Source organism: Aristolochia californica, unplaced genomic scaffold (genome assembly GCF_029961685.1).
Source record: "Aristolochia californica isolate CCGP_79_NKW_82.1479 unplaced genomic scaffold, dmAriCali1.0.hap1 SCAF_6, whole genome shotgun sequence".
NCBI classification, from domain to species: domain Eukaryota; kingdom Viridiplantae; phylum Streptophyta; class Magnoliopsida; order Piperales; family Aristolochiaceae; genus Aristolochia; species Aristolochia californica.
In genome coordinates this window covers 42906519-42924899 of record NW_027182257.1, presented here as the reverse complement: position 1 = coordinate 42924899, position 18381 = coordinate 42906519, and the positions used below count along the sequence as shown (strand labels likewise).

General features: G+C 36.0%; 1 protein-coding gene and 1 non-coding gene across 2 annotated transcripts; both read left to right on the top strand.

The window, feature by feature from the left end:
- The first annotated feature begins 5195 nt into the window (after positions 1–5195).
- TRNAG-UCC (transfer RNA glycine (anticodon UCC)) lies at positions 5196–5267 on the top strand. The gene has a single exon. It is a non-coding gene; the product is annotated as a tRNA-Gly (tRNA).
- Positions 5268–5605: 338 nt separating this feature from the next.
- Positions 5606–10501, top strand: LOC137933951 (ADP,ATP carrier protein 2, chloroplastic-like). The gene is made up of 5 exons (XM_068778093.1): positions 5606–6546; positions 7462–7731; positions 7948–8091; positions 8481–8828; positions 9375–10501. Exons 1-5 carry the CDS (start codon positions 5815–5817, stop codon positions 9909–9911), a joined length of 2031 nt encoding a protein of 676 aa, XP_068634194.1. The 5' UTR covers positions 5606–5814; the 3' UTR covers positions 9912–10501.
- Positions 10502–18381: the final 7880 nt, after the last annotated feature.

Sequence of the window (18381 nt, the reverse complement as noted above, 5' to 3'; positions counted from 1 at the left end):
ACAGCTTGAACGGCTTCGATCTCTCTCCCTACCAGTTCATGGTCGTCTTTCTGTTCAACAAAGCTGTAGAAAAACGCAGTGAGAGGCTGATCTAACTTGTTGCTTCTCTCCGTTTTTCTTCGTAGGTTCTTTCTTTTTTTTATTTTGCATGCGGGGACCTCTACGTATAAGACAGCCAGAAAGTAGTCCATGGCCGTGTTTCAAGAGACTGGAAAGCGATGAAGAATTAGGTGAATCGCTCTTCTTAGTTCTTTCCTTTTTTTTTTTTTTTTTTCCTTTTTCTTTTTTGAAAAATGGAAAACTGAAAGATTGGATCTATTTAATGAAACCCATTTATGAGCATTATTTGTTTTCCGTTGACGGCCTGAAAAACATCAATTTGAATTAAAACTCTTCGTGTACCAGCACTGATCTTTAATCTCCATTAAAGCTTTGTCTCGAAATAAATATAACTAAATTATTCAGAAGTTGACTATGATGTGGAAGGGCATTTTGTAGAATTAACTGAAGGATTTTCCACGATTTAATCAATTAACTGAATTTTAATATGTTTAATTAATTGTGTTCAAAATATTTTTGGAAAAAAATTAAGAATAATTTTCAGACGCATTTTGAAGGGGAAGATCAAACATGTGGGCAGAGCAATCAAAGCCTGAAATCTTTACACAGCAGTGGTGTGCAGCTTTGCCTGAACTAGGATTTACAGAGTTGCCTCAAAGGCCTGATCAATCTTGCAAGTGGAAGAGGCATGTGCTCTAACCAGAGTGCCAGTCTCTCCATATTCCTAAAACATACAACAAACAATGGTCAGTCTCTAAAACTAAAAACACAAAGAACATCAAGTTCCATTAAAAGCAAGCTTAATCGCTTGGCCATGATCCACTGTTTCAGCGATCATGAAGACCAACCTCTCCACCCACGCTCGCAAAAACAAAACAAAAAATGAATATGGATTTTGGTTAGAGAGACACATGGGAAATAACTCTGTAAAAGGAGTATGTACTATTCACTGAAAGAATCATCTGGACCCCATGAAATTTCACTGCACAAACAGACTACCCTCTTCATTCGCAAATTTAAAACTCTTCTATACCATCCCGACCTGGTGTATGCTCTTCAAAAGCTCTCCCTTCTCATAAGATCTCAAAGTTTCAACCCATACAAAAGATAATTAGATTCATGAAAAGACATTTAATTCATATCTTCAGTTTTGTTGAACTGCTTTGCAGAAGTCATGTAATCCATCACCTTTTAGGGCTGATATGCAAATAATCCCTCTTTTCCGTTGCTTCAGCTTTTACTTTCTGGGGGGTCACTTCCTTGATCAACCTGCAAATAATGGTCTTGTGTCATTTAACATTTGTTTTACCTTTTTCCTTGGTCCAGAGTCTCAGTAAATTTGTACAGACCACCTTCCAGTAGAATCTGGTTTTTGTGTTATATACTTCCAAGAAAGCAAGAAGTGTATTCCATATTAACCTTTAAAAGGCTGTCAGGGTTTGAGACATCATACTGCTTTCAGTAGTCCAAGGTTAGTCTCAAATGAACCCTCCAAAAATATTAATGATAATCACTCATCCAAAGTCTCTAAAACCCCAGTAGATGAAACATGAGCTATATATGAAGATATGGTCCCACTGTCTAGCAGAAAAAGAAAAAAATTCCAAATATACCATCTGTAATCTTCTCCCAAATTACTGTTGTTACAATCTTCTCCTATCTGTTCGTCACACAGTAAGACTTGCCCATTTCTGTGGGTAATTTATGGATAAATGCAGAAGCATTTGCTTTCGTGCACAAAACCATGCCAGGTACACGCATTTCTGCAATAAAAGATGAAGTACCAATGCCTAGGCAACTATTTAATGACAAGCAAGCCTCATCGACTCCAATATCGGATACAAAGTGTCAGTAAATGGATATGTATTATAACAAATGGAGGAAAAAATGTTGAATAAAAATTTGCATACACAACCACAAAGTTGTTGTTCTATTCAGTCTACGTACCGAATACAAACCTTCACAGCGGGCAAATACACGTACTGGATACAAACCCTCACAGCGGGCAAATACACATCCAAAGAAATAGAATACACAAACAGAGTATTAAAATACACAGTTATGATGCCATAGTCTGGTTATTCATTCGCACTTTTTTTCCTTATGAAACATAACTAGAGCAACTCATGGAAGTCTGGTTATTCATGCTCCATCAGTCACAGATAGAGACTCATCACAAGCCACAGTAGACAACTACCTATTCAGTACTATTTCTTTAAAAAATGCATCAAGTATGTAAAAATCAATTCTTCAAAGGCAAGTAGGTACTCCCAATAATATGACTCTTTGAATCTTCCTGAAGATCCATCCAGTCAAGAACCTAGAGTAACAAATTGAGGAAAGTTCCTGCAACTTCATAGAATTGCCCATCCTTTCTTACGTAAAGGATTTCATCTTTTAAAGAAAGAAAAGATTAACCAGTTTAAGCTTTGAAGTGATGCTAGGGGAAATTGCACAAGCTTGGATCAAACTATCCTTCTCAGGCTAGACATGACCTGATTTCAACCAAACTCTTAAGTCAAACAGACCATATGAGATCATCCAGGATATTGGATATGTTGATACGATAGTTCGCATATCACAATTTGCGATTATAAAATTAACAAAGCTGTATGTATGGAAGATATCACCCTCAGCATCTGTTTCACCCATGTTCTTACCACTTTCATCACAATATGCAGGTAGTAGCCAGATACTTTTCTTTTTTTTTTTCTTTTGAAATAAGAAGCATCAAGACGCTTAGTGTGAATAAATCCTAATTAGAATGTTAATTAGTTAATTTTAATTTTAATTGTATGTGAGACTAGAGTTTTTAATACCCCTTACCCAAAAATAAATAAATAAATACAGGAAAAAAGAAAAAGCTGGAAAGCAACAAAATTTGATGCTAAAATCTACAGAGCAATCGGTCTCCTCAGAACCACGATATAGTGAATTTGCCTGAAACATTAATAACAAAATAGTATGTTTACCTATAAACTGGCTTCATGTGTTGCAGCACATTGATTGAAGAGATCAAGAATTAGGGTAGTTAGATAGCAAACTCTAACATCTCTGCCATAAGCCTTTTTCAAATTATAAGTTGTTTGAAGTTCAAAATAGAGGATATAAAGAGAAAAATAAATCAAGATGCAATAGAAAATTTGAAAGAAGAAAAATGACAGTGCCAGTAAAGAAAAAGTTAATAATTAACTGCTAAGTTGTGGAGCCTAATCAACGCCTTACGCTGAATTGGTACGCGAATCACCCTTCACGGTAAGGTCGTCGTGGGGATTGGAAAGGGGGCGGGGAGCCCCCGAAAGGTCCACAATATATTGACTGTTGTTTCAATAAGAGTAATTTGGGGATTCTACTCTTGTATTACGGTTGCCCTAATTTTTCTTTTATATTTGGGGGTGCCCCTATTAGGGTTTTATCATCACGGAGAAGGATCTTGAGTTGCAGTCTGAGAGAGGTTAGAGAAAAACACCTGTGAATGTGTGTGATTTCTCATGTAAACTATTTCATCTTCATAGTGGATTACTTTTACGGCAGAAGACAAGACATAGTCTCTCGTGCTTGTTTTTTCCTTCTTCTGCGTTTATTGTTATTGCTCTCGTTAGCTTGGAATTAGGGCGTCTAATTCCTAATATTAAATGCCATATACTAGAGAAAACTCCAACAATGTATCCAAAATGCAGCAAAAATGGGGATATATGGTCGAGGGTTAATTTTGGTGCTTTATATGCAATGCTAGTAGGCAACATCTTAAAATGCCAAGACAGAATAAGAAGGCTCAAAAGACCCAAATGAGGTGTTTGTTGCAAGAAAATATTCTTTCCTGCCACAAGAACTCAATTTGCCTGATAGCTTCCTGAAAAAAATTACATAGTTGCAGTAATGGATGTCTTTTAGAAATTCCAAAGACATCAAGGATCCTAAAAGAAAATATTAACTCCATGGGATCTTGTTTGAAGATCTTACTTATTCCATTTGACATCAAAGATGAAACTGATCAAATTAAGGCTTGGCCTTTTAGTTCGTAGATTTTATTTTCAAAAATTTCTTCCCAATTGAAATAATTAATTCTAGAACTGATTAGAGATAACTCCAAGATACAAACCAGGGAATTTTTTTAAATTTAACTTTCTCAATTTTCGGATAAATTGTGGGACAGTAGCAGCAAAAACACCCCTGCAACCACCACTTCACCTCTCTGTCAAACTCGCCCTCTTTCGACTTAATCATCTCCTCCCAATTGAATCAGATCCACCATAATTCAATGAGAACACAGGCCATGGGTGATTCTCATTCAACTCCAGGCCATGTGTGACCCAACTGCAAGTTTTTCCTCTCCAAGTTGGAGTTCCACCCAATTGGCAGCATATCATCAACTTTTAAAACTTGTAGCTGACTTAAATCTTCTCAAAGTTGCTAGCCCTCATGAGCCTTGAAGGAATTCAATCCTTGCCAGTTCAACTGTTCCAAAGAGATTATTTTCCAAAACTGATCACAGGAACTGATCAAGAGAGCTGAACTGAATGAGAATTCGTAACAAATGACTAGCTTAGAATTCAATCCTCTGTATCAAAGTGAGTACCTCAACCCTCCAAAAGTAGTCATCCACATTAAAAGGGACAAAACCATACTATAACAAAACTCTGACCATAAAAGAATGTGAAGCAAGGTGAAAGATTTGTAAATAGCCAACACAGAGACATATGTGCAACAGTAGCAGAACACAGAAATCATTCAAAGAAAAGTAGAAAAACAGAAAACACCCAGAGTCAAGGAAACTTTTGAAAGTGGATAACTGAGTGTCTTATAAACTTGTATTAATGAACCCATGATAAAGAGAAGGCAATAGAGAATCTACATCTGCCATAAAAGAATGTGAAGCAAGGTGAAAGATTTGTAAATAGCCAACACAGAGACATATGTGCAACAGTAGCAGAACGCAGAAATCATTCAAAGAAAAGTAGAAAAACAGAAAACACCCAGAGTCAAGGAAACTTTTGAAAGTGGATAACTGAGTGTCTTATAAACTTGTATTAATGAACCCATGATAAAGAGAAGGCAATAGAGAATCTACATCTGCCATAAAAGAAGCAGAGAAAAACTGTGTTATTTTTACTTCTTCAGTTACATTCACATCCGCGTTTGTAGTCCAACGGTTAGGATAATTGCCTTCCAAGCAATAGACCCGGGTTCGACTCCCGGCAGACGCAAGTATGTGAATATTACATTTTAATATTATTATCCGAGTTTATTAATAAGTTATTTTCACTCTTTAATGAAGTTTAATTTTCTCTTCGTGAAACTTCAAAATAAAAATAAAAAAAGTAAGAAATAATTGGATAGAGCAGAGAGTCAGTGACAGTCATATCGCTTATGATTTATGAACATGGATTTTTATTCATGTCTGGCACTCTCTGGTGCTAATAATGCTCAAAATCCTGTCCTTATTCTAGGAAGATCAAGCTGAGATATAATTCGGTACCACATGTCCTCGAATAAGGCGCTTTTGAATTAATTTATTCTGTTTTTACAGTCTTCTGCCTGTTTGTTAGAAAGAAACATGAAGTGTCGCTCTTCCCACTTCACAGTCACAGATATTTTTCTCTCCTCCTTTTGTCACTTCTGTGTTCTCGTGTTCTCCGTTCTACCTGCAGATAATCTCAGTCGGAGTTCTCTTGCAATTGTGCTCGATTCTTACGGATTTTGGGGTACTTGTCTTTCGTTTTCTGAGTCTTTACCGACGATTTCAAACTCTTCATGGAAGCTCTTCTCCGCACCTCCCCTCCTTCTCTCCACCTTCCTTTATGCAAGAGGTATCTGACACCTCGCTTGAATCGAGCCCATGTCGGGTTTCTTGCTCCCAAATTCAATCCGTTGTCAGCTCCCCCTTCTTCTGTGTCCTCTTTCCGAAGGCTGAATCCCATTTCATTGAAACGCCGGTTACACCCGGTTTGCAATTCTGGGTCGTCTTCTGCAGCAGAAATTTCTGCTTCCAAACCAATTCCCGCCAAAATCTTGGGCGTGGAAGTTAATACCTTTAAGAAAGTGGTTCCCCTTGGTCTCATGTTTTTCTGCATTCTTTTTAACTATACTATTCTCCGAGACACTAAAGATGTTCTTGTTATCACGGCTAAGGGTAGCAGCGCAGAGATTATCCCTTTCTTGAAGACGTGGGTCAATTTGCCCATGGCTATAGGATTCATGCTCCTGTACACGAAGCTGTCCAATGTTCTCTCCAAGGAGATGCTTTTCTATTCGTGTATGTTCCCTTTTATTGCATTTTTTGGGGCGTTTGCGTTTGTTCTGTATCCGTGTAGAGATCTGATTCACCCGATCGGTCTGGCGGACCGGCTGTTGGAAATTCTCGGCCCCAGCTTCCTTGGGCCGATTGCGATTCTGAGGATATGGAGTTTTTGTCTCTTTTATGTCATGTCCGAGCTCTGGGGAAGTGTTGTGGTGTCTCTGCTTTTCTGGGGTTTTGCTAACCAGGTGAATGGTGACTTTGGTACTGACAAGAGCTTTTTATTCGTTATTTTTATCTCATCGTTGGGTATGATTTTGGTTGGTGTTTTGATCGGTGAGCCTCAGTTTTATTCAGTATTATACATATCTTTAGTTGTTTCAGATAATTATTTATCACCTTTAACTTAATTATGGCATTTATCGTGCTCTTTTGGCTTAGTTATAGCTATGGAAATTATTTTCCTCAGTTATTGTGCTTGTGTCTACTATTCATGTACCACCTCTGAATTATTGCCTATTGCTTAGAATCACTAAATGTTTAATCGACTCCAGTCAGTACAAACTTCACTGTGGGTGTGTTAATAAGGTGATCACTGTAAAATTTCCTTTGTTTCACGAAAGAAAATACATTTATCCTCAGATCCTGTGAACAAGATCCTGAAAAGTAGCTGCAAAACCCTCTGGTGGTATAGTTACCTGAAGACTCAAATGTTACTCATCCTGTAGCCCTGTTGTAAAGTTGTTATCTAAACTTTCCCCCCAATCATGTTGCAGTGTTAGTCAATTAGCTTCATCAATTTATGGTTGTTTGGAGGACAAACTATTCCTTCCTTAATGGGCTTATTACCAAGTTCTGTTTCTTATCCTGTGGATGTTATTACCTTTTTTATTCTCATGTTTAGCAATGTTGAGCTTGGATGTTTTCAACATTGTATTATAATTTGTCTTACTTAGTATTGAAATCCTACTCATTGTATTTTGATTCATTTGATGCATTTTATATTGACATGTGAACCTTTGTATTGTCCATGTCAATGATTTGTTTATTAAGCAGCTTTGAAATAGATTGGAGTTATACAAGATTAACTTCTTCTTCTTTTTCATCGTTAAAAAAAAAAAAAAAAAAAAGATTAACTTCTTTTTGTGGTTTTCCCTTTGTAGATTACTACTGTAGATGAAGCATCACAGTTCTACCCGTTATTTGGTCTTGGAGCAAATGTCGCTCTTGTTTTCTCAGGCCGTACTGTAAAGTACTTCTCTAACTTGCGCAAAAATCTGGGTGCGGGGGTGGATGGCTGGGCACTCTCTTTGAAAGGGATGATGACCATTGTCGTGCTGCTAGGCCTTTTAATTTGTGTTATCTACTGGGCAGTAAACAAGTTTGTTCTGAGTGATCCATCAATTCCCAAGCCTGAAGGTCGTAAGAAGAAGGTAGATCAATTATAATTTTGAATGTGCTGAGGATCATGTCCGGGTCTGAATCCCTTAACATGGATAAAATCTTGTAAAGCTCCATACAGTGAATGCTTGAGTCAAGTTGGACCTTGAGCTCAAGCTAGTTACAACTGGACTATTAGTCTGATTACAACTTCATGTTGTCCTTTATGGCTTCTAGTTTACATTGGCCTCTTATTCTGTATGTTGCAGGAGAAGGCAAAGATGACAATGATGGAAAGCATGAAGTTCTTGTTATCTTCAAGATATGTTAGAGATCTTGCCACATTAGTGGTGGCTTATGGAATCAGTATCAACCTTGTTGAAGTCACATGGAAATCCAAGCTTAAGGCACAGGTAATTTGATGCTATATTTTTTACTTTGTATCTGAATAATCTACAGGTTTTTCCTTATTCCAGATTGGCAACCTGTGTTATTGACCAAAGACTTGTTATGCTAAGCTAAAACAATAGCATTAATATGATAGCCATGTTGCCAACTAAATTTTTGCCATTTTCTAGGCTGGGAGACATGACAAAACTCTTGTCTCACTTTTTCTCTCTCTGTCTTGCCCATTCAATACACCCACAATTGAATTTGTATGGGGATTTTAAGTTCTTTGCGTCCATCTTTTTCCTAGCTTTTTTGGAATTATGTTCAAATTTGTCCAGTTGAACTTCATATGCTGTTTTTATAAAGCTGAAAAACTTTCTTTCTGATTCAAAAAAGAATTTGCTTCTGGCAGTTCCCCAGCCCAAATGAATATTCTTCATTTATGGGTGACTTCTCAACCTGCACTGGAATTGCTACATTCATCATGATGCTGCTGAGTCGAGTCATCTTTCGTAAATATGGATGGGGTGTAGCTGCTGCCATCACACCAACAGTTTTGCTAATTACTGGAGTTGGATTTTTCTCTCTTGTACTATTTAGTGATCCTCTGGCTCCACTGCTGGCAAAGCTAGGGTTAACTCCACTTCTTGCAGCAGTTTATGTGGGGGCAATTCAGAACATATTCAGCAAGAGTGCCAAGTACAGCCTATTTGATCCCTGCAAAGAGATGGCTTACATCCCTCTAGATGAAGATACCAAGGTACCTCTCAGTTAAACCCATCATTTTTTATCATTTTATTTGTTCTTTTTAAGGTCATAGACAAGGAACTAGTGATATGTATATGTTTCTCAAATAGAGAGAAAAAAAAGCAGTGATATGTATAAAAGTAGCACATAAGCTGGCATTATGACCTAACATGGCATAACATAGTCTGACATGTCATGCATCACGGTGGTACACTAACTCTAATAAAAGTTTTCCCCTGTCTAAATTACATGTTTGATTTACATCTGCATAGGTTTTCATCATTGCAGATAGCAGCTAAACTCCAAACTTGATTGATAATTATGTAGTCATATTGGCGTCCCAATAATTTTTACAGTCCCCTGCAACATATACACCTGATCAATGCTTAGGAACTCTTCATGTCAGATAGGAGATTCTTATATCTTTTTAGGCATTTTGATTTATTAAGGTCTAATTCTTTACACTTTGATGTCTAACTGCTGAATCTTTGAAGGTTGGTAGGTGTGAGATGTGCTATTCTAGCTTATCTAGCTAATGGATCAACACTTTCTTTGCTAGGTTAAAGGCAAAGCTGCAATTGATGTTGTGTGCAATCCTTTAGGAAAATCTGGGGGTGCCTTGATACAACAATTTCTCATTTTAACATTTGGATCTCTTTCAAACTCAACACCATATCTTGGAGGCATATTACTTGTTATTGTCCTTGCTTGGTTAGCTGCTGCCCGATCATTGGATCACCAGTTCACTCCATTGGCAAGAAAAGACCTCAAAGATAAGCTCATTGAGAGCAAGATTTCCATCTCTAAAACCAACTTAGCAAGGAACCTGCAGCCAAAGCAGGGAGTCACATATCGTTTCATGAGTACTCTGAATCCGATGGGGTTTATTGAAGGGAAATATGTTCCCTTGGTTGAGGATGTTTCTTCCCATGGAAGACAGGAGCTTCTCACCATCCGAAAAATTGAAGTAAAATCTCAGACTGAGGAAGATGTGGCTGGTGCTGTAACTCAAGCGGATGTTGGTACAGTTGAGGAGAGAGAAACTAGTGGAAATGATCATGTGTCAGCAGATGTAAACGGTCTTCCCAATCAATAAAATTTTGTAGCTCAAAGGTTGCTATACCAAAAGGAGTTGAGGCTAAGAGGGTTTCATCAAAGTCATAATTGACAAGATCCTGGGTCTCTATGGTAATCATAGCATCTGATACTGTTGCTTTGATCTTCACTACTGGCTGTTGATAAGGGCCTGTAAACCAAAGGATAATACTTCGGGTGATCTTCAGTGGTGACTATGAGTTGATAATGCCGATGATGCGATTATGATGAAAAATCAGTGGGCAGGTGAGAGGTTGCAGAGTAAATAATCTACTTCCGTTTCTCTGTTTTTTCTTGCAAATAATGTGTTCTGTTAGTAGGAGGTTATCCAATAGCCCCCTGATGTCTCTAAAAACATGAATCAGTGATCTCAGTTTTGAAACTTAGTTTTGTGTCACTGCATGTTGTATCTTGATAGCAGTTACATGTATTTTATCAGAAGAACTAAATCCAGTGATTTCTGTTTTTAGCCTTTTGGTTTCCTGTCACTGCATGAGATGTAAAGTTGGATTTGTTACCCACCCTTTTCAACCCAAACATCTTATGGTTGAAAAGGGTGATTTCTCCCATAACAATCTTAAGGTGACCATATTTTCAAATCTTAGTTACATTTTAATCCATTTAGATTCTGAATTCGCTCTTGTTTTTGTAATTAAAATCTGGGTAGTTTCAGAATTCTGCCATATTAGATGGGCTGGTTACTGATGTCTATTGTTCAATTAGTAGCAAATCCCAACTAATTATCTAAATACTGTTCTACAAAAATGTGCATAAGGTGGTTAATTAATCAATTCGACATTTTCAATCATCTATCAATCTTCCCCCGACTACTATATTTTGAGTTTCTATAGCTTTATGATCGATTATACCATTGATAAACTCATTTGCCAACTTTGCAACAATAAAATGGTTGGGCATGAGGTTACGGTATTGATTGATCATGCTTTATACACTTGCATGATAGAGGTTGTTCGATCATACTTTGTAACTCTACATGATCAATCATGTCCAAGGAGGTTGACAGGTCATACAATATAAGTTTGTCTAATAGTATTCTATCTAATATGCTATTCCTATAGACATTGATCGATCATGTTTTATGCTGAGGTTTTTGCTACATATAAGATGATTGACCATGCGGCTAAATGAATGATCAATCATATTATTTTATAATGTATACCACTTAGGTTCTAAGCATGATATATGCCTAAAGTAAATGAATGAAGGACTCCAAAATATTTGACTAAACTTATAAAATATGGTTTTGAAAATCGTTTGTATGTCCTAAAATATTCTTATCAATTTATAGTAGCTAGTTTTTAGAACGTTGGAAGTTGCACGATGTATATCAAACTCGTCCCAAACCTTGAGATATCCTTGTCTACCCAAATTCCAAGTATCCCAAATGCTCCCAGAGTAATTTACAAATTTTAGTGCCATTGAGAAATCAAGAAGAGGTGTTTATGACAAAGTTTTTCATTCAAACTCAAGTATTTCTATGCGCTGACTTTAATATCAATTCAGAATAATTGGTTTTTGATTCGGGGAAGTTTGATCACCTATTTTTACATCATAATAAGCCTTGATTTTCACATTGATTGTTTGATTCACAAAACTTCCTATATAGTCAGCTTAAACAGAGTTTTTGAATGCATTTATTTTTAAGTTCTATTCATAATTATAGCTGCATACTTGTTGGTAAATTCACCTTAGGATTGGGTGCAATCATGCTTTTGATTTTGATTATAATATCTGCCTATCAAGAGGCTCTATTGTGTTTTAACTAGCTAAACAAATATCTTTTGCATTTGTAAACTAATCAAAACTTGTATAAACTGAGAGTTGTTTGAAATCCCTTAAATGGGTCTAGGTGCTTGAACCAAGTAGTTTTTAGTTGTAAGTCCCAAGTGTTAAGTTGATGTTGTAAACCCGGTTGCTTTTTGGTTGTAGATGCGATTTGGCTGAGTTTTAGTAGATAGTTTAATTTCATAGCAAGGGCTCTCTAGGAATGGAGTAACAATCTAAAATATTTATTGTGAACCACTGTAAAATTCTATGTAGAGTTGATTGATAGAATTTGGAATTAAATTTTCTTATATGTCATTGGTTTGATTGTGGTACGGTAAAATTCAAATTAAGCTTGTAAATTTGATAACCTATTTACCAACCTTCCCCCTTCTTCTTCCTCCTCTTGATTTATCTTGTGAGACCTTACATACCTAAAAATTGTGGGGAGAAGCTCTACTTTCAACATGTATAATTGCTAGTACTCAATCTATCCCATTTAAGAGCAGTAATAAAACACCATATAAGTTATGTTGGGATGTCTTACGAAAACAAAAATTAACTCATGCAAGTTGACAAAGTTAAGTTTGAATTTTTTTTATGCAACTTTCATATGACATGCGAAAAATAATAATGTATATTGATTCTTGGTAGTACATTCAAATTTGCATGATATTTCTATAAATATTACTAAATAATCGGGCGATGCAATAGTTTTTTAGAATGTGTTTCCTATGAAAGAGGAGAGGAGATTAAAAGTATGAGAGACTTCGAGATCCTAGAATAAATGATACCAAAGTAGACCTACAAACTGAACTTAGGAGGATAAAGAGATCTAGGATAGAGAAGAACCTAGAAGATAATTTGTACACATTACTCATACAGGAAGCCTTTAAATGTGGAAGCCATTATGAGAGGAAGTCATTAAAAGTTAAATAGATTCAACCCTTTAACATAATACCTGGGAATTGACTGACTTTGCTCTTGGATGTAGGCCAACTGGGTGGAAATGGATTTTCAAAAGAAAATATAATTATGATGGGTTTACTAAAATATGCAAAGCTAAATTAGTTGCTAAAAGTTTTAGTCAAAGAGAATGAATTGATATTTTAAGACTTTCTAGAATCACTACAGTTTGAGTGGTTATACTACTAGTTGCATCATATAAGCTAGAATTCGTCAATTGGATGTAAAAGCTACCTTTCTCAATGGCAAGATAGAGAAAAAAGATTTATATGGAGCAACTAAAAGGTTTTGTAGTTTTTGGTCAAGAGAATAAAGTTTGTAAGCGAATCAAATCTATATCGATTAAAACAAGCTCTTAGGTTGTAGCATGAAAATTTAATAGGGTAATGGTCTTATGTGATTTTGATAAATGTGTAAATCTAAAAATATTTGATTGGTGTTTTAGTATTATGTAGATGACTTTTTTTTTATTTTTTATAATAAATATGTCAAAAGTCTAGAAGTGAAAGAAATTTTCAAGTGATAATTTGATGTGAAAGAATTAGAATTGACAAATGTAATTTCAGCAAGACTTATAAGTATGAATATGAGACTGCTTCGAGTCAATCTCATTATGTGGAAAAGGTATTAAAACTATTCAGCTATGAGAAATATAAACTAATTAATACATCAGATGGGTCTATCATAAAATGAAAAAAAAATGGTTGAGGTAGTCTTAACAAATAAGGTACTCTCACTGCATTGGAAGTCTTATGTATTTATCAAATTGTACTAGACCAGACATTATTTCCTATTCGGTAGGATGATTGATTAAGTACACGAATAATCTTGATAAATCTCATTGGGATGCTATTGAGAGGCTTTTAAAATATTGGAAAGGTACCATTAGCTATTGAATACTCTATTATGACTTTCATACCATACTTGAAAGGTATAGTAATGCTAATTGGATATTTGATTCTGATATCAATAAAGGCAACTGGTGGTTTTGTATTTACACTATGTGGTAGTGTTATTGCTTGACAATCTTCCAAGTAGATCTTGGTTACTAGTTCCAATATGGAGACTGAGATGGTAGGATAGAGTTAGTTGGTGGAAAAGCAAAATGATGTAGAGGTCTAGTATCATATATACTCATGATAGATAAGTCTATTCTTGCTATTTCAATAAATTGTGGCAATCGAGTGACAATAACATAGGTACAATCTAAAAAATTACAATTCAAAGTTATCTAAGCACATCGAACTTTGAAATAAAATCTTAAATAAGCTCACATCTACTGAAGTTATAACTTTAAGTTATATTAGATGAGTGGAGAATTTGTAGATCATTTGACCAAGAGCTTGTTAAGAGGACAAGTCCAGTCAACTTCAAGGGCAATGAGATTAAAGCCTATTTCTTGAGTCACAGTTAATGGCAACCCAACTTTGACAGCGGTTAGCCAATACAACCCAACAGATCTGTTACGTGCGGAAACTAACCGCCTACAAGAGTGGACGAAACCACTCTGACACCCACCCCGCCCATTCTTGACTGCCTCTCACGGGATTCGAACGCGGGACGTGGCGTGCACAACTCTAATAATGCCTAGCAACTTCCCAGGAAGTCACCCATCCTAGGACTACTCTCGCTCAGGCTCGCTTAACTTCAGAGTTTTTAGTAAGATACCTAGCCAATACAACCCGAAAAAAACTAGTCGTTTAAGGTGCGGAAAGCCAAGTACCTAACCTATCAGTGGACCAAGGGCAATCGAAACCTAACCCGGTGGACCGGAACCACCTAGCTCTGACACCCACCGTTCCTGCTCCTTACTGCTCCCTGTGGGATTCAAATGCGGAACGTGGTGCTCTGATACTATGTCAAACGCCTAGCAACTTCCCAGGAGGTCACCCATCCTAGGACTACTCTCGTCCAAACTCACTTAACTTCAGATTTCTTAGTCAGATACTTAGCCAATACAACCCGAAAAAACTAACCGTTTAAGGTGCGGAAAGTCAAGTACCTAACCCATCAGTGGACCAAGTAATCCAGGTAGACCGGAACCACCCAACTCTGACAAACCTATGATTGAATATCCCATAAAGAATGTTCAATGGGAAAAATAAGCTGATCTTAACATGAACACCAAATCTAAGTAAATTTGTTCACATCCCAACTTTGTGAAGCAAGCCCATAACTACACGAGACATGAGGATGGTGTAATACCTTAATGATATTGAGGCTATTGTAGTAGGGTATAACAACCCACTATGCCCTTGGAGATATCATGAATGTGAGTGTTATTGTGAGGTCATAGTCTAATAGAGAGGGGTTTGTTCTTTAAGAGATACTTTCAAAATAAGATACCTATGCATGGATGTAACGTGTTACCCCCAATGAAAATCACATAGAGGACTTGATTGGTATTCTCAAAACCTATATGTAAAGTCCAAATTCAAGACTCATTCACTTATGATTTGTATGAGTAGCGAAATGCCAACTCGATGAAAATTAAAATTCAAAAAACACCTATCATCGAAAGTTATAGTTTATTGATTGTTTGTACCTTGAATTTTCAAAATTTGAAACCAATTCAAAAACAATATAAACATGTTATACTAGGATTAACAATTTCCTAAGCACAATAGGAAAGTGTTTACCATATTAGGAAGTTGGTCTCCGCTTTCTTTGACCGAGTCAAATTTGATTGTACTCTAACCATAACTCATTGTGAAGCCTGTAAATAAACTCGATTAGAGAGAGAAGAACACGTCCAATAATGCTCTCTCTCTTTCTCTCTCTCTCTCTCTCTCTCTCTCTCTTTCAAAAGTGTGTTTGAGTTTCTCCTCCTTTTTTAATATGAGTATTTAGAAAAAGTCTTCTCAAATTCATGTGAATTTTTAATTAAGATCATTGTTAAGAATCCAAATGTCAATTGTATCTTGGGAATAGATCGCCCTAATTCGATGCATTAAAAGACATAAATATCTTTCAAAGACGGTAATTATTGGGCTCGAACCTAAGCCTACAGGTACTATTTTAAATTCTTTATTTTGTGTGACATCTAATGAAGTGGTTATTGCAAGGAGGTAGGCAATGGTCCAAATTTATTTCAATGGAGTTATTTTGATTAATTTGAATTCTTTTGAGTGCTATTTCCTACATAAGAAGATACAAGTATGCAATTACCTTGCTACAACTTCATTTTCCCTACAAAAGAAGCTAGAAGCATGAAGCATGCAATCACATTACCTTCCCACAACGTCATTTTGGCTTTTCATCCATAAATTTCTTGCTACTTGCATCAATCGGACATTCCCATTCTGAAACGCTGCTCAACCTGCGATGGAATTTTTTCAGTGCACGCAAGGAGGCAAGAATGGATTCTTTTCTCTCAAAATAAATGTTAAGGCCTTTCCACGACAGCATATATTTCAAAATCGCATGTATATGGAAATTAAATCGTTCCAGAATCAGAAAAGTAAATATTTGCATGCGAAGAGTCTCTTGGAATCCAGATTCAAAGATTTCAGAGAACCGAGAACGAATCTAGTGGCGAAAGAACTTATAAATGTAGTGCCAACCTTTCTTTTCCTTCACGTGAAGATCTCAAATGGCTGCAATGAGGTTCAACAAGCAAAGCTCCATCGCCATCCTGCTGGCTGCTGCAGTCATCTTGGCTTCATTTCACTGTAAATCTCTTACTTGAAGTGTATTTTATCGTCGGATTTATCACTAGATGTTTCAGTATTAAAGGGGAGTTAAAGAGTTAGATTAGGATTACTTGCTCCGTATGATCCTTCATCGTAAGCTCCACTGAAGTTCTCTCTCTTCTCTTTCTCCTGGTCTGTTTTAATTCGAGAAAACGGAAGCCAAAAGAAAGGAAAGAAGATCTCATTTCCAATCTAAACTCTTTGTTGTTTTCCTCGTATATGTGCTAATAGATGAAAATTTCTTTTTCTTTTGTAACTTTGCTTTCTTCTATGGGTTTTTTCTTTCTCTCTCTTTTCTTCCCCATTTTATCTGGTTTTTGCATGGGAATTTGTTGCAGTTGAAGGTGCAAAGGGGGACGTGACGTGCATCGCCGATTGCAGCGACTTCACTGTTTGCAGTCCGGCTGCTTGTGATGCGGAATGTTCAAACCGAGGTTTCAAGAATGGTGGCTCATGGGTCTTCTACAGATACAAGCTCCATTGCTGCTGTAATCTCGCAAGCGGCGCTTGATCTTGTCTCGTTTTGACGTCCAGAGTTACAGCCAATTAGTATCTGACCAAATTATGTCTTAGACCGTCAACTATCATGGTCAAGTGATAAATAAATAAAGGAATTACATAGTCTCTAGTAAGAGTGTTATCCTCTCCTTTCTATGAGATCAAATTAGAGAGATTATCATCCCTCTACTTGGGTTTAGGAGATAAGATTTTGCTACATGTACTTACGTTTTATCCTTTTCGATCATAAAAAGTATATTTTAAAAATATAATGAATAATTTATCTTCTAAATTTAAATATTCAAAAAATTACCCAAGTAATTGTGTAGAAACAGACCCCATCGACATTGATTTAGGGTTTAAGGTTTAGGATTTACTAATATGAATCGGCTTTAATAGCTAGAACAAGAAGGGGATGAAGACGAGAAATTGAAAATGAGGCATAGACTTTTGAGAATTACATTATGTTTAATATCAAAGCTATTTGGAACTACAAATATCTTTTTATTGAGCATATTTATTCCCAGGTTAATATTTAAATATTTTATATTTTTAAATATGTTGATTAATTTATATTGCTTATTTTCACCTCAGGTTCTATAATTGACAAATATGACCTTGAGATTGGTGTAATTTATGGAAAAAGATAAATTGACTAATCTCCTTTGATTTTTAATTTTTATTTATTTTAAATAAAAAATAAAAATTAGTTACAATGGGTTCCACTTTCGTTACATTTGTTGGCACAATAGGGACAGGCTCCCCTCCTCCCCTCCTTATCCTTGACTAGGCAATCTTTGCACTCTTCGACAAAAGTGGAATATGTACCTAATTCACCTTCCCCGATTTTAAGACTGAGACAAATTTTGTAAATTTCAATCCTCTATGCAAAAAATTATGAATTGACTTCTTCAAGTTTTCAAATATAACCTTATGAGATGTCTCCATATACAACCATATGATTAAGCACGAATGGACAATTATAACCTTCCAATTACTATAACATGACAAAAACATACAATTATTAATATGTTATTTATTTTAAAATACATACTTATTAAAAAATAAAAATAAAAAAAAAGTTAATGGGGGCCAGACATAATTTCCCTTCATGCACAAGAAAGGATTCAAATCATGCAATAGTTTCTAGCATATCACACACACATACGCTCATACATATTTTTACCCTTTATAATAGTGAGAGCCGTGATGAATAGAAAATAAGCATCTAGATGGTCAGGGTCAAGAACTACTAATTCAAAGATGGCTATATTTAAAATTATCCTAAAATCATTACACATTCATCTAATTCTTCTTTTAGAAACCAACTACTCCAATCTTTCACCATCATACACAGCTCATGATGTTCAAACATGAACCTTCAAGGAATTAAAAGCATTAAAAAATCCTTCATAATCAGTTAATAATCCTTGTCCCTTCTTGAATCCAAAGATGAATTCATTAATTTAATCGACTAACCCTAGAAACTACTAGTGGAGGTAGAGTGGGTCAATGGGCAGGCATGACTCC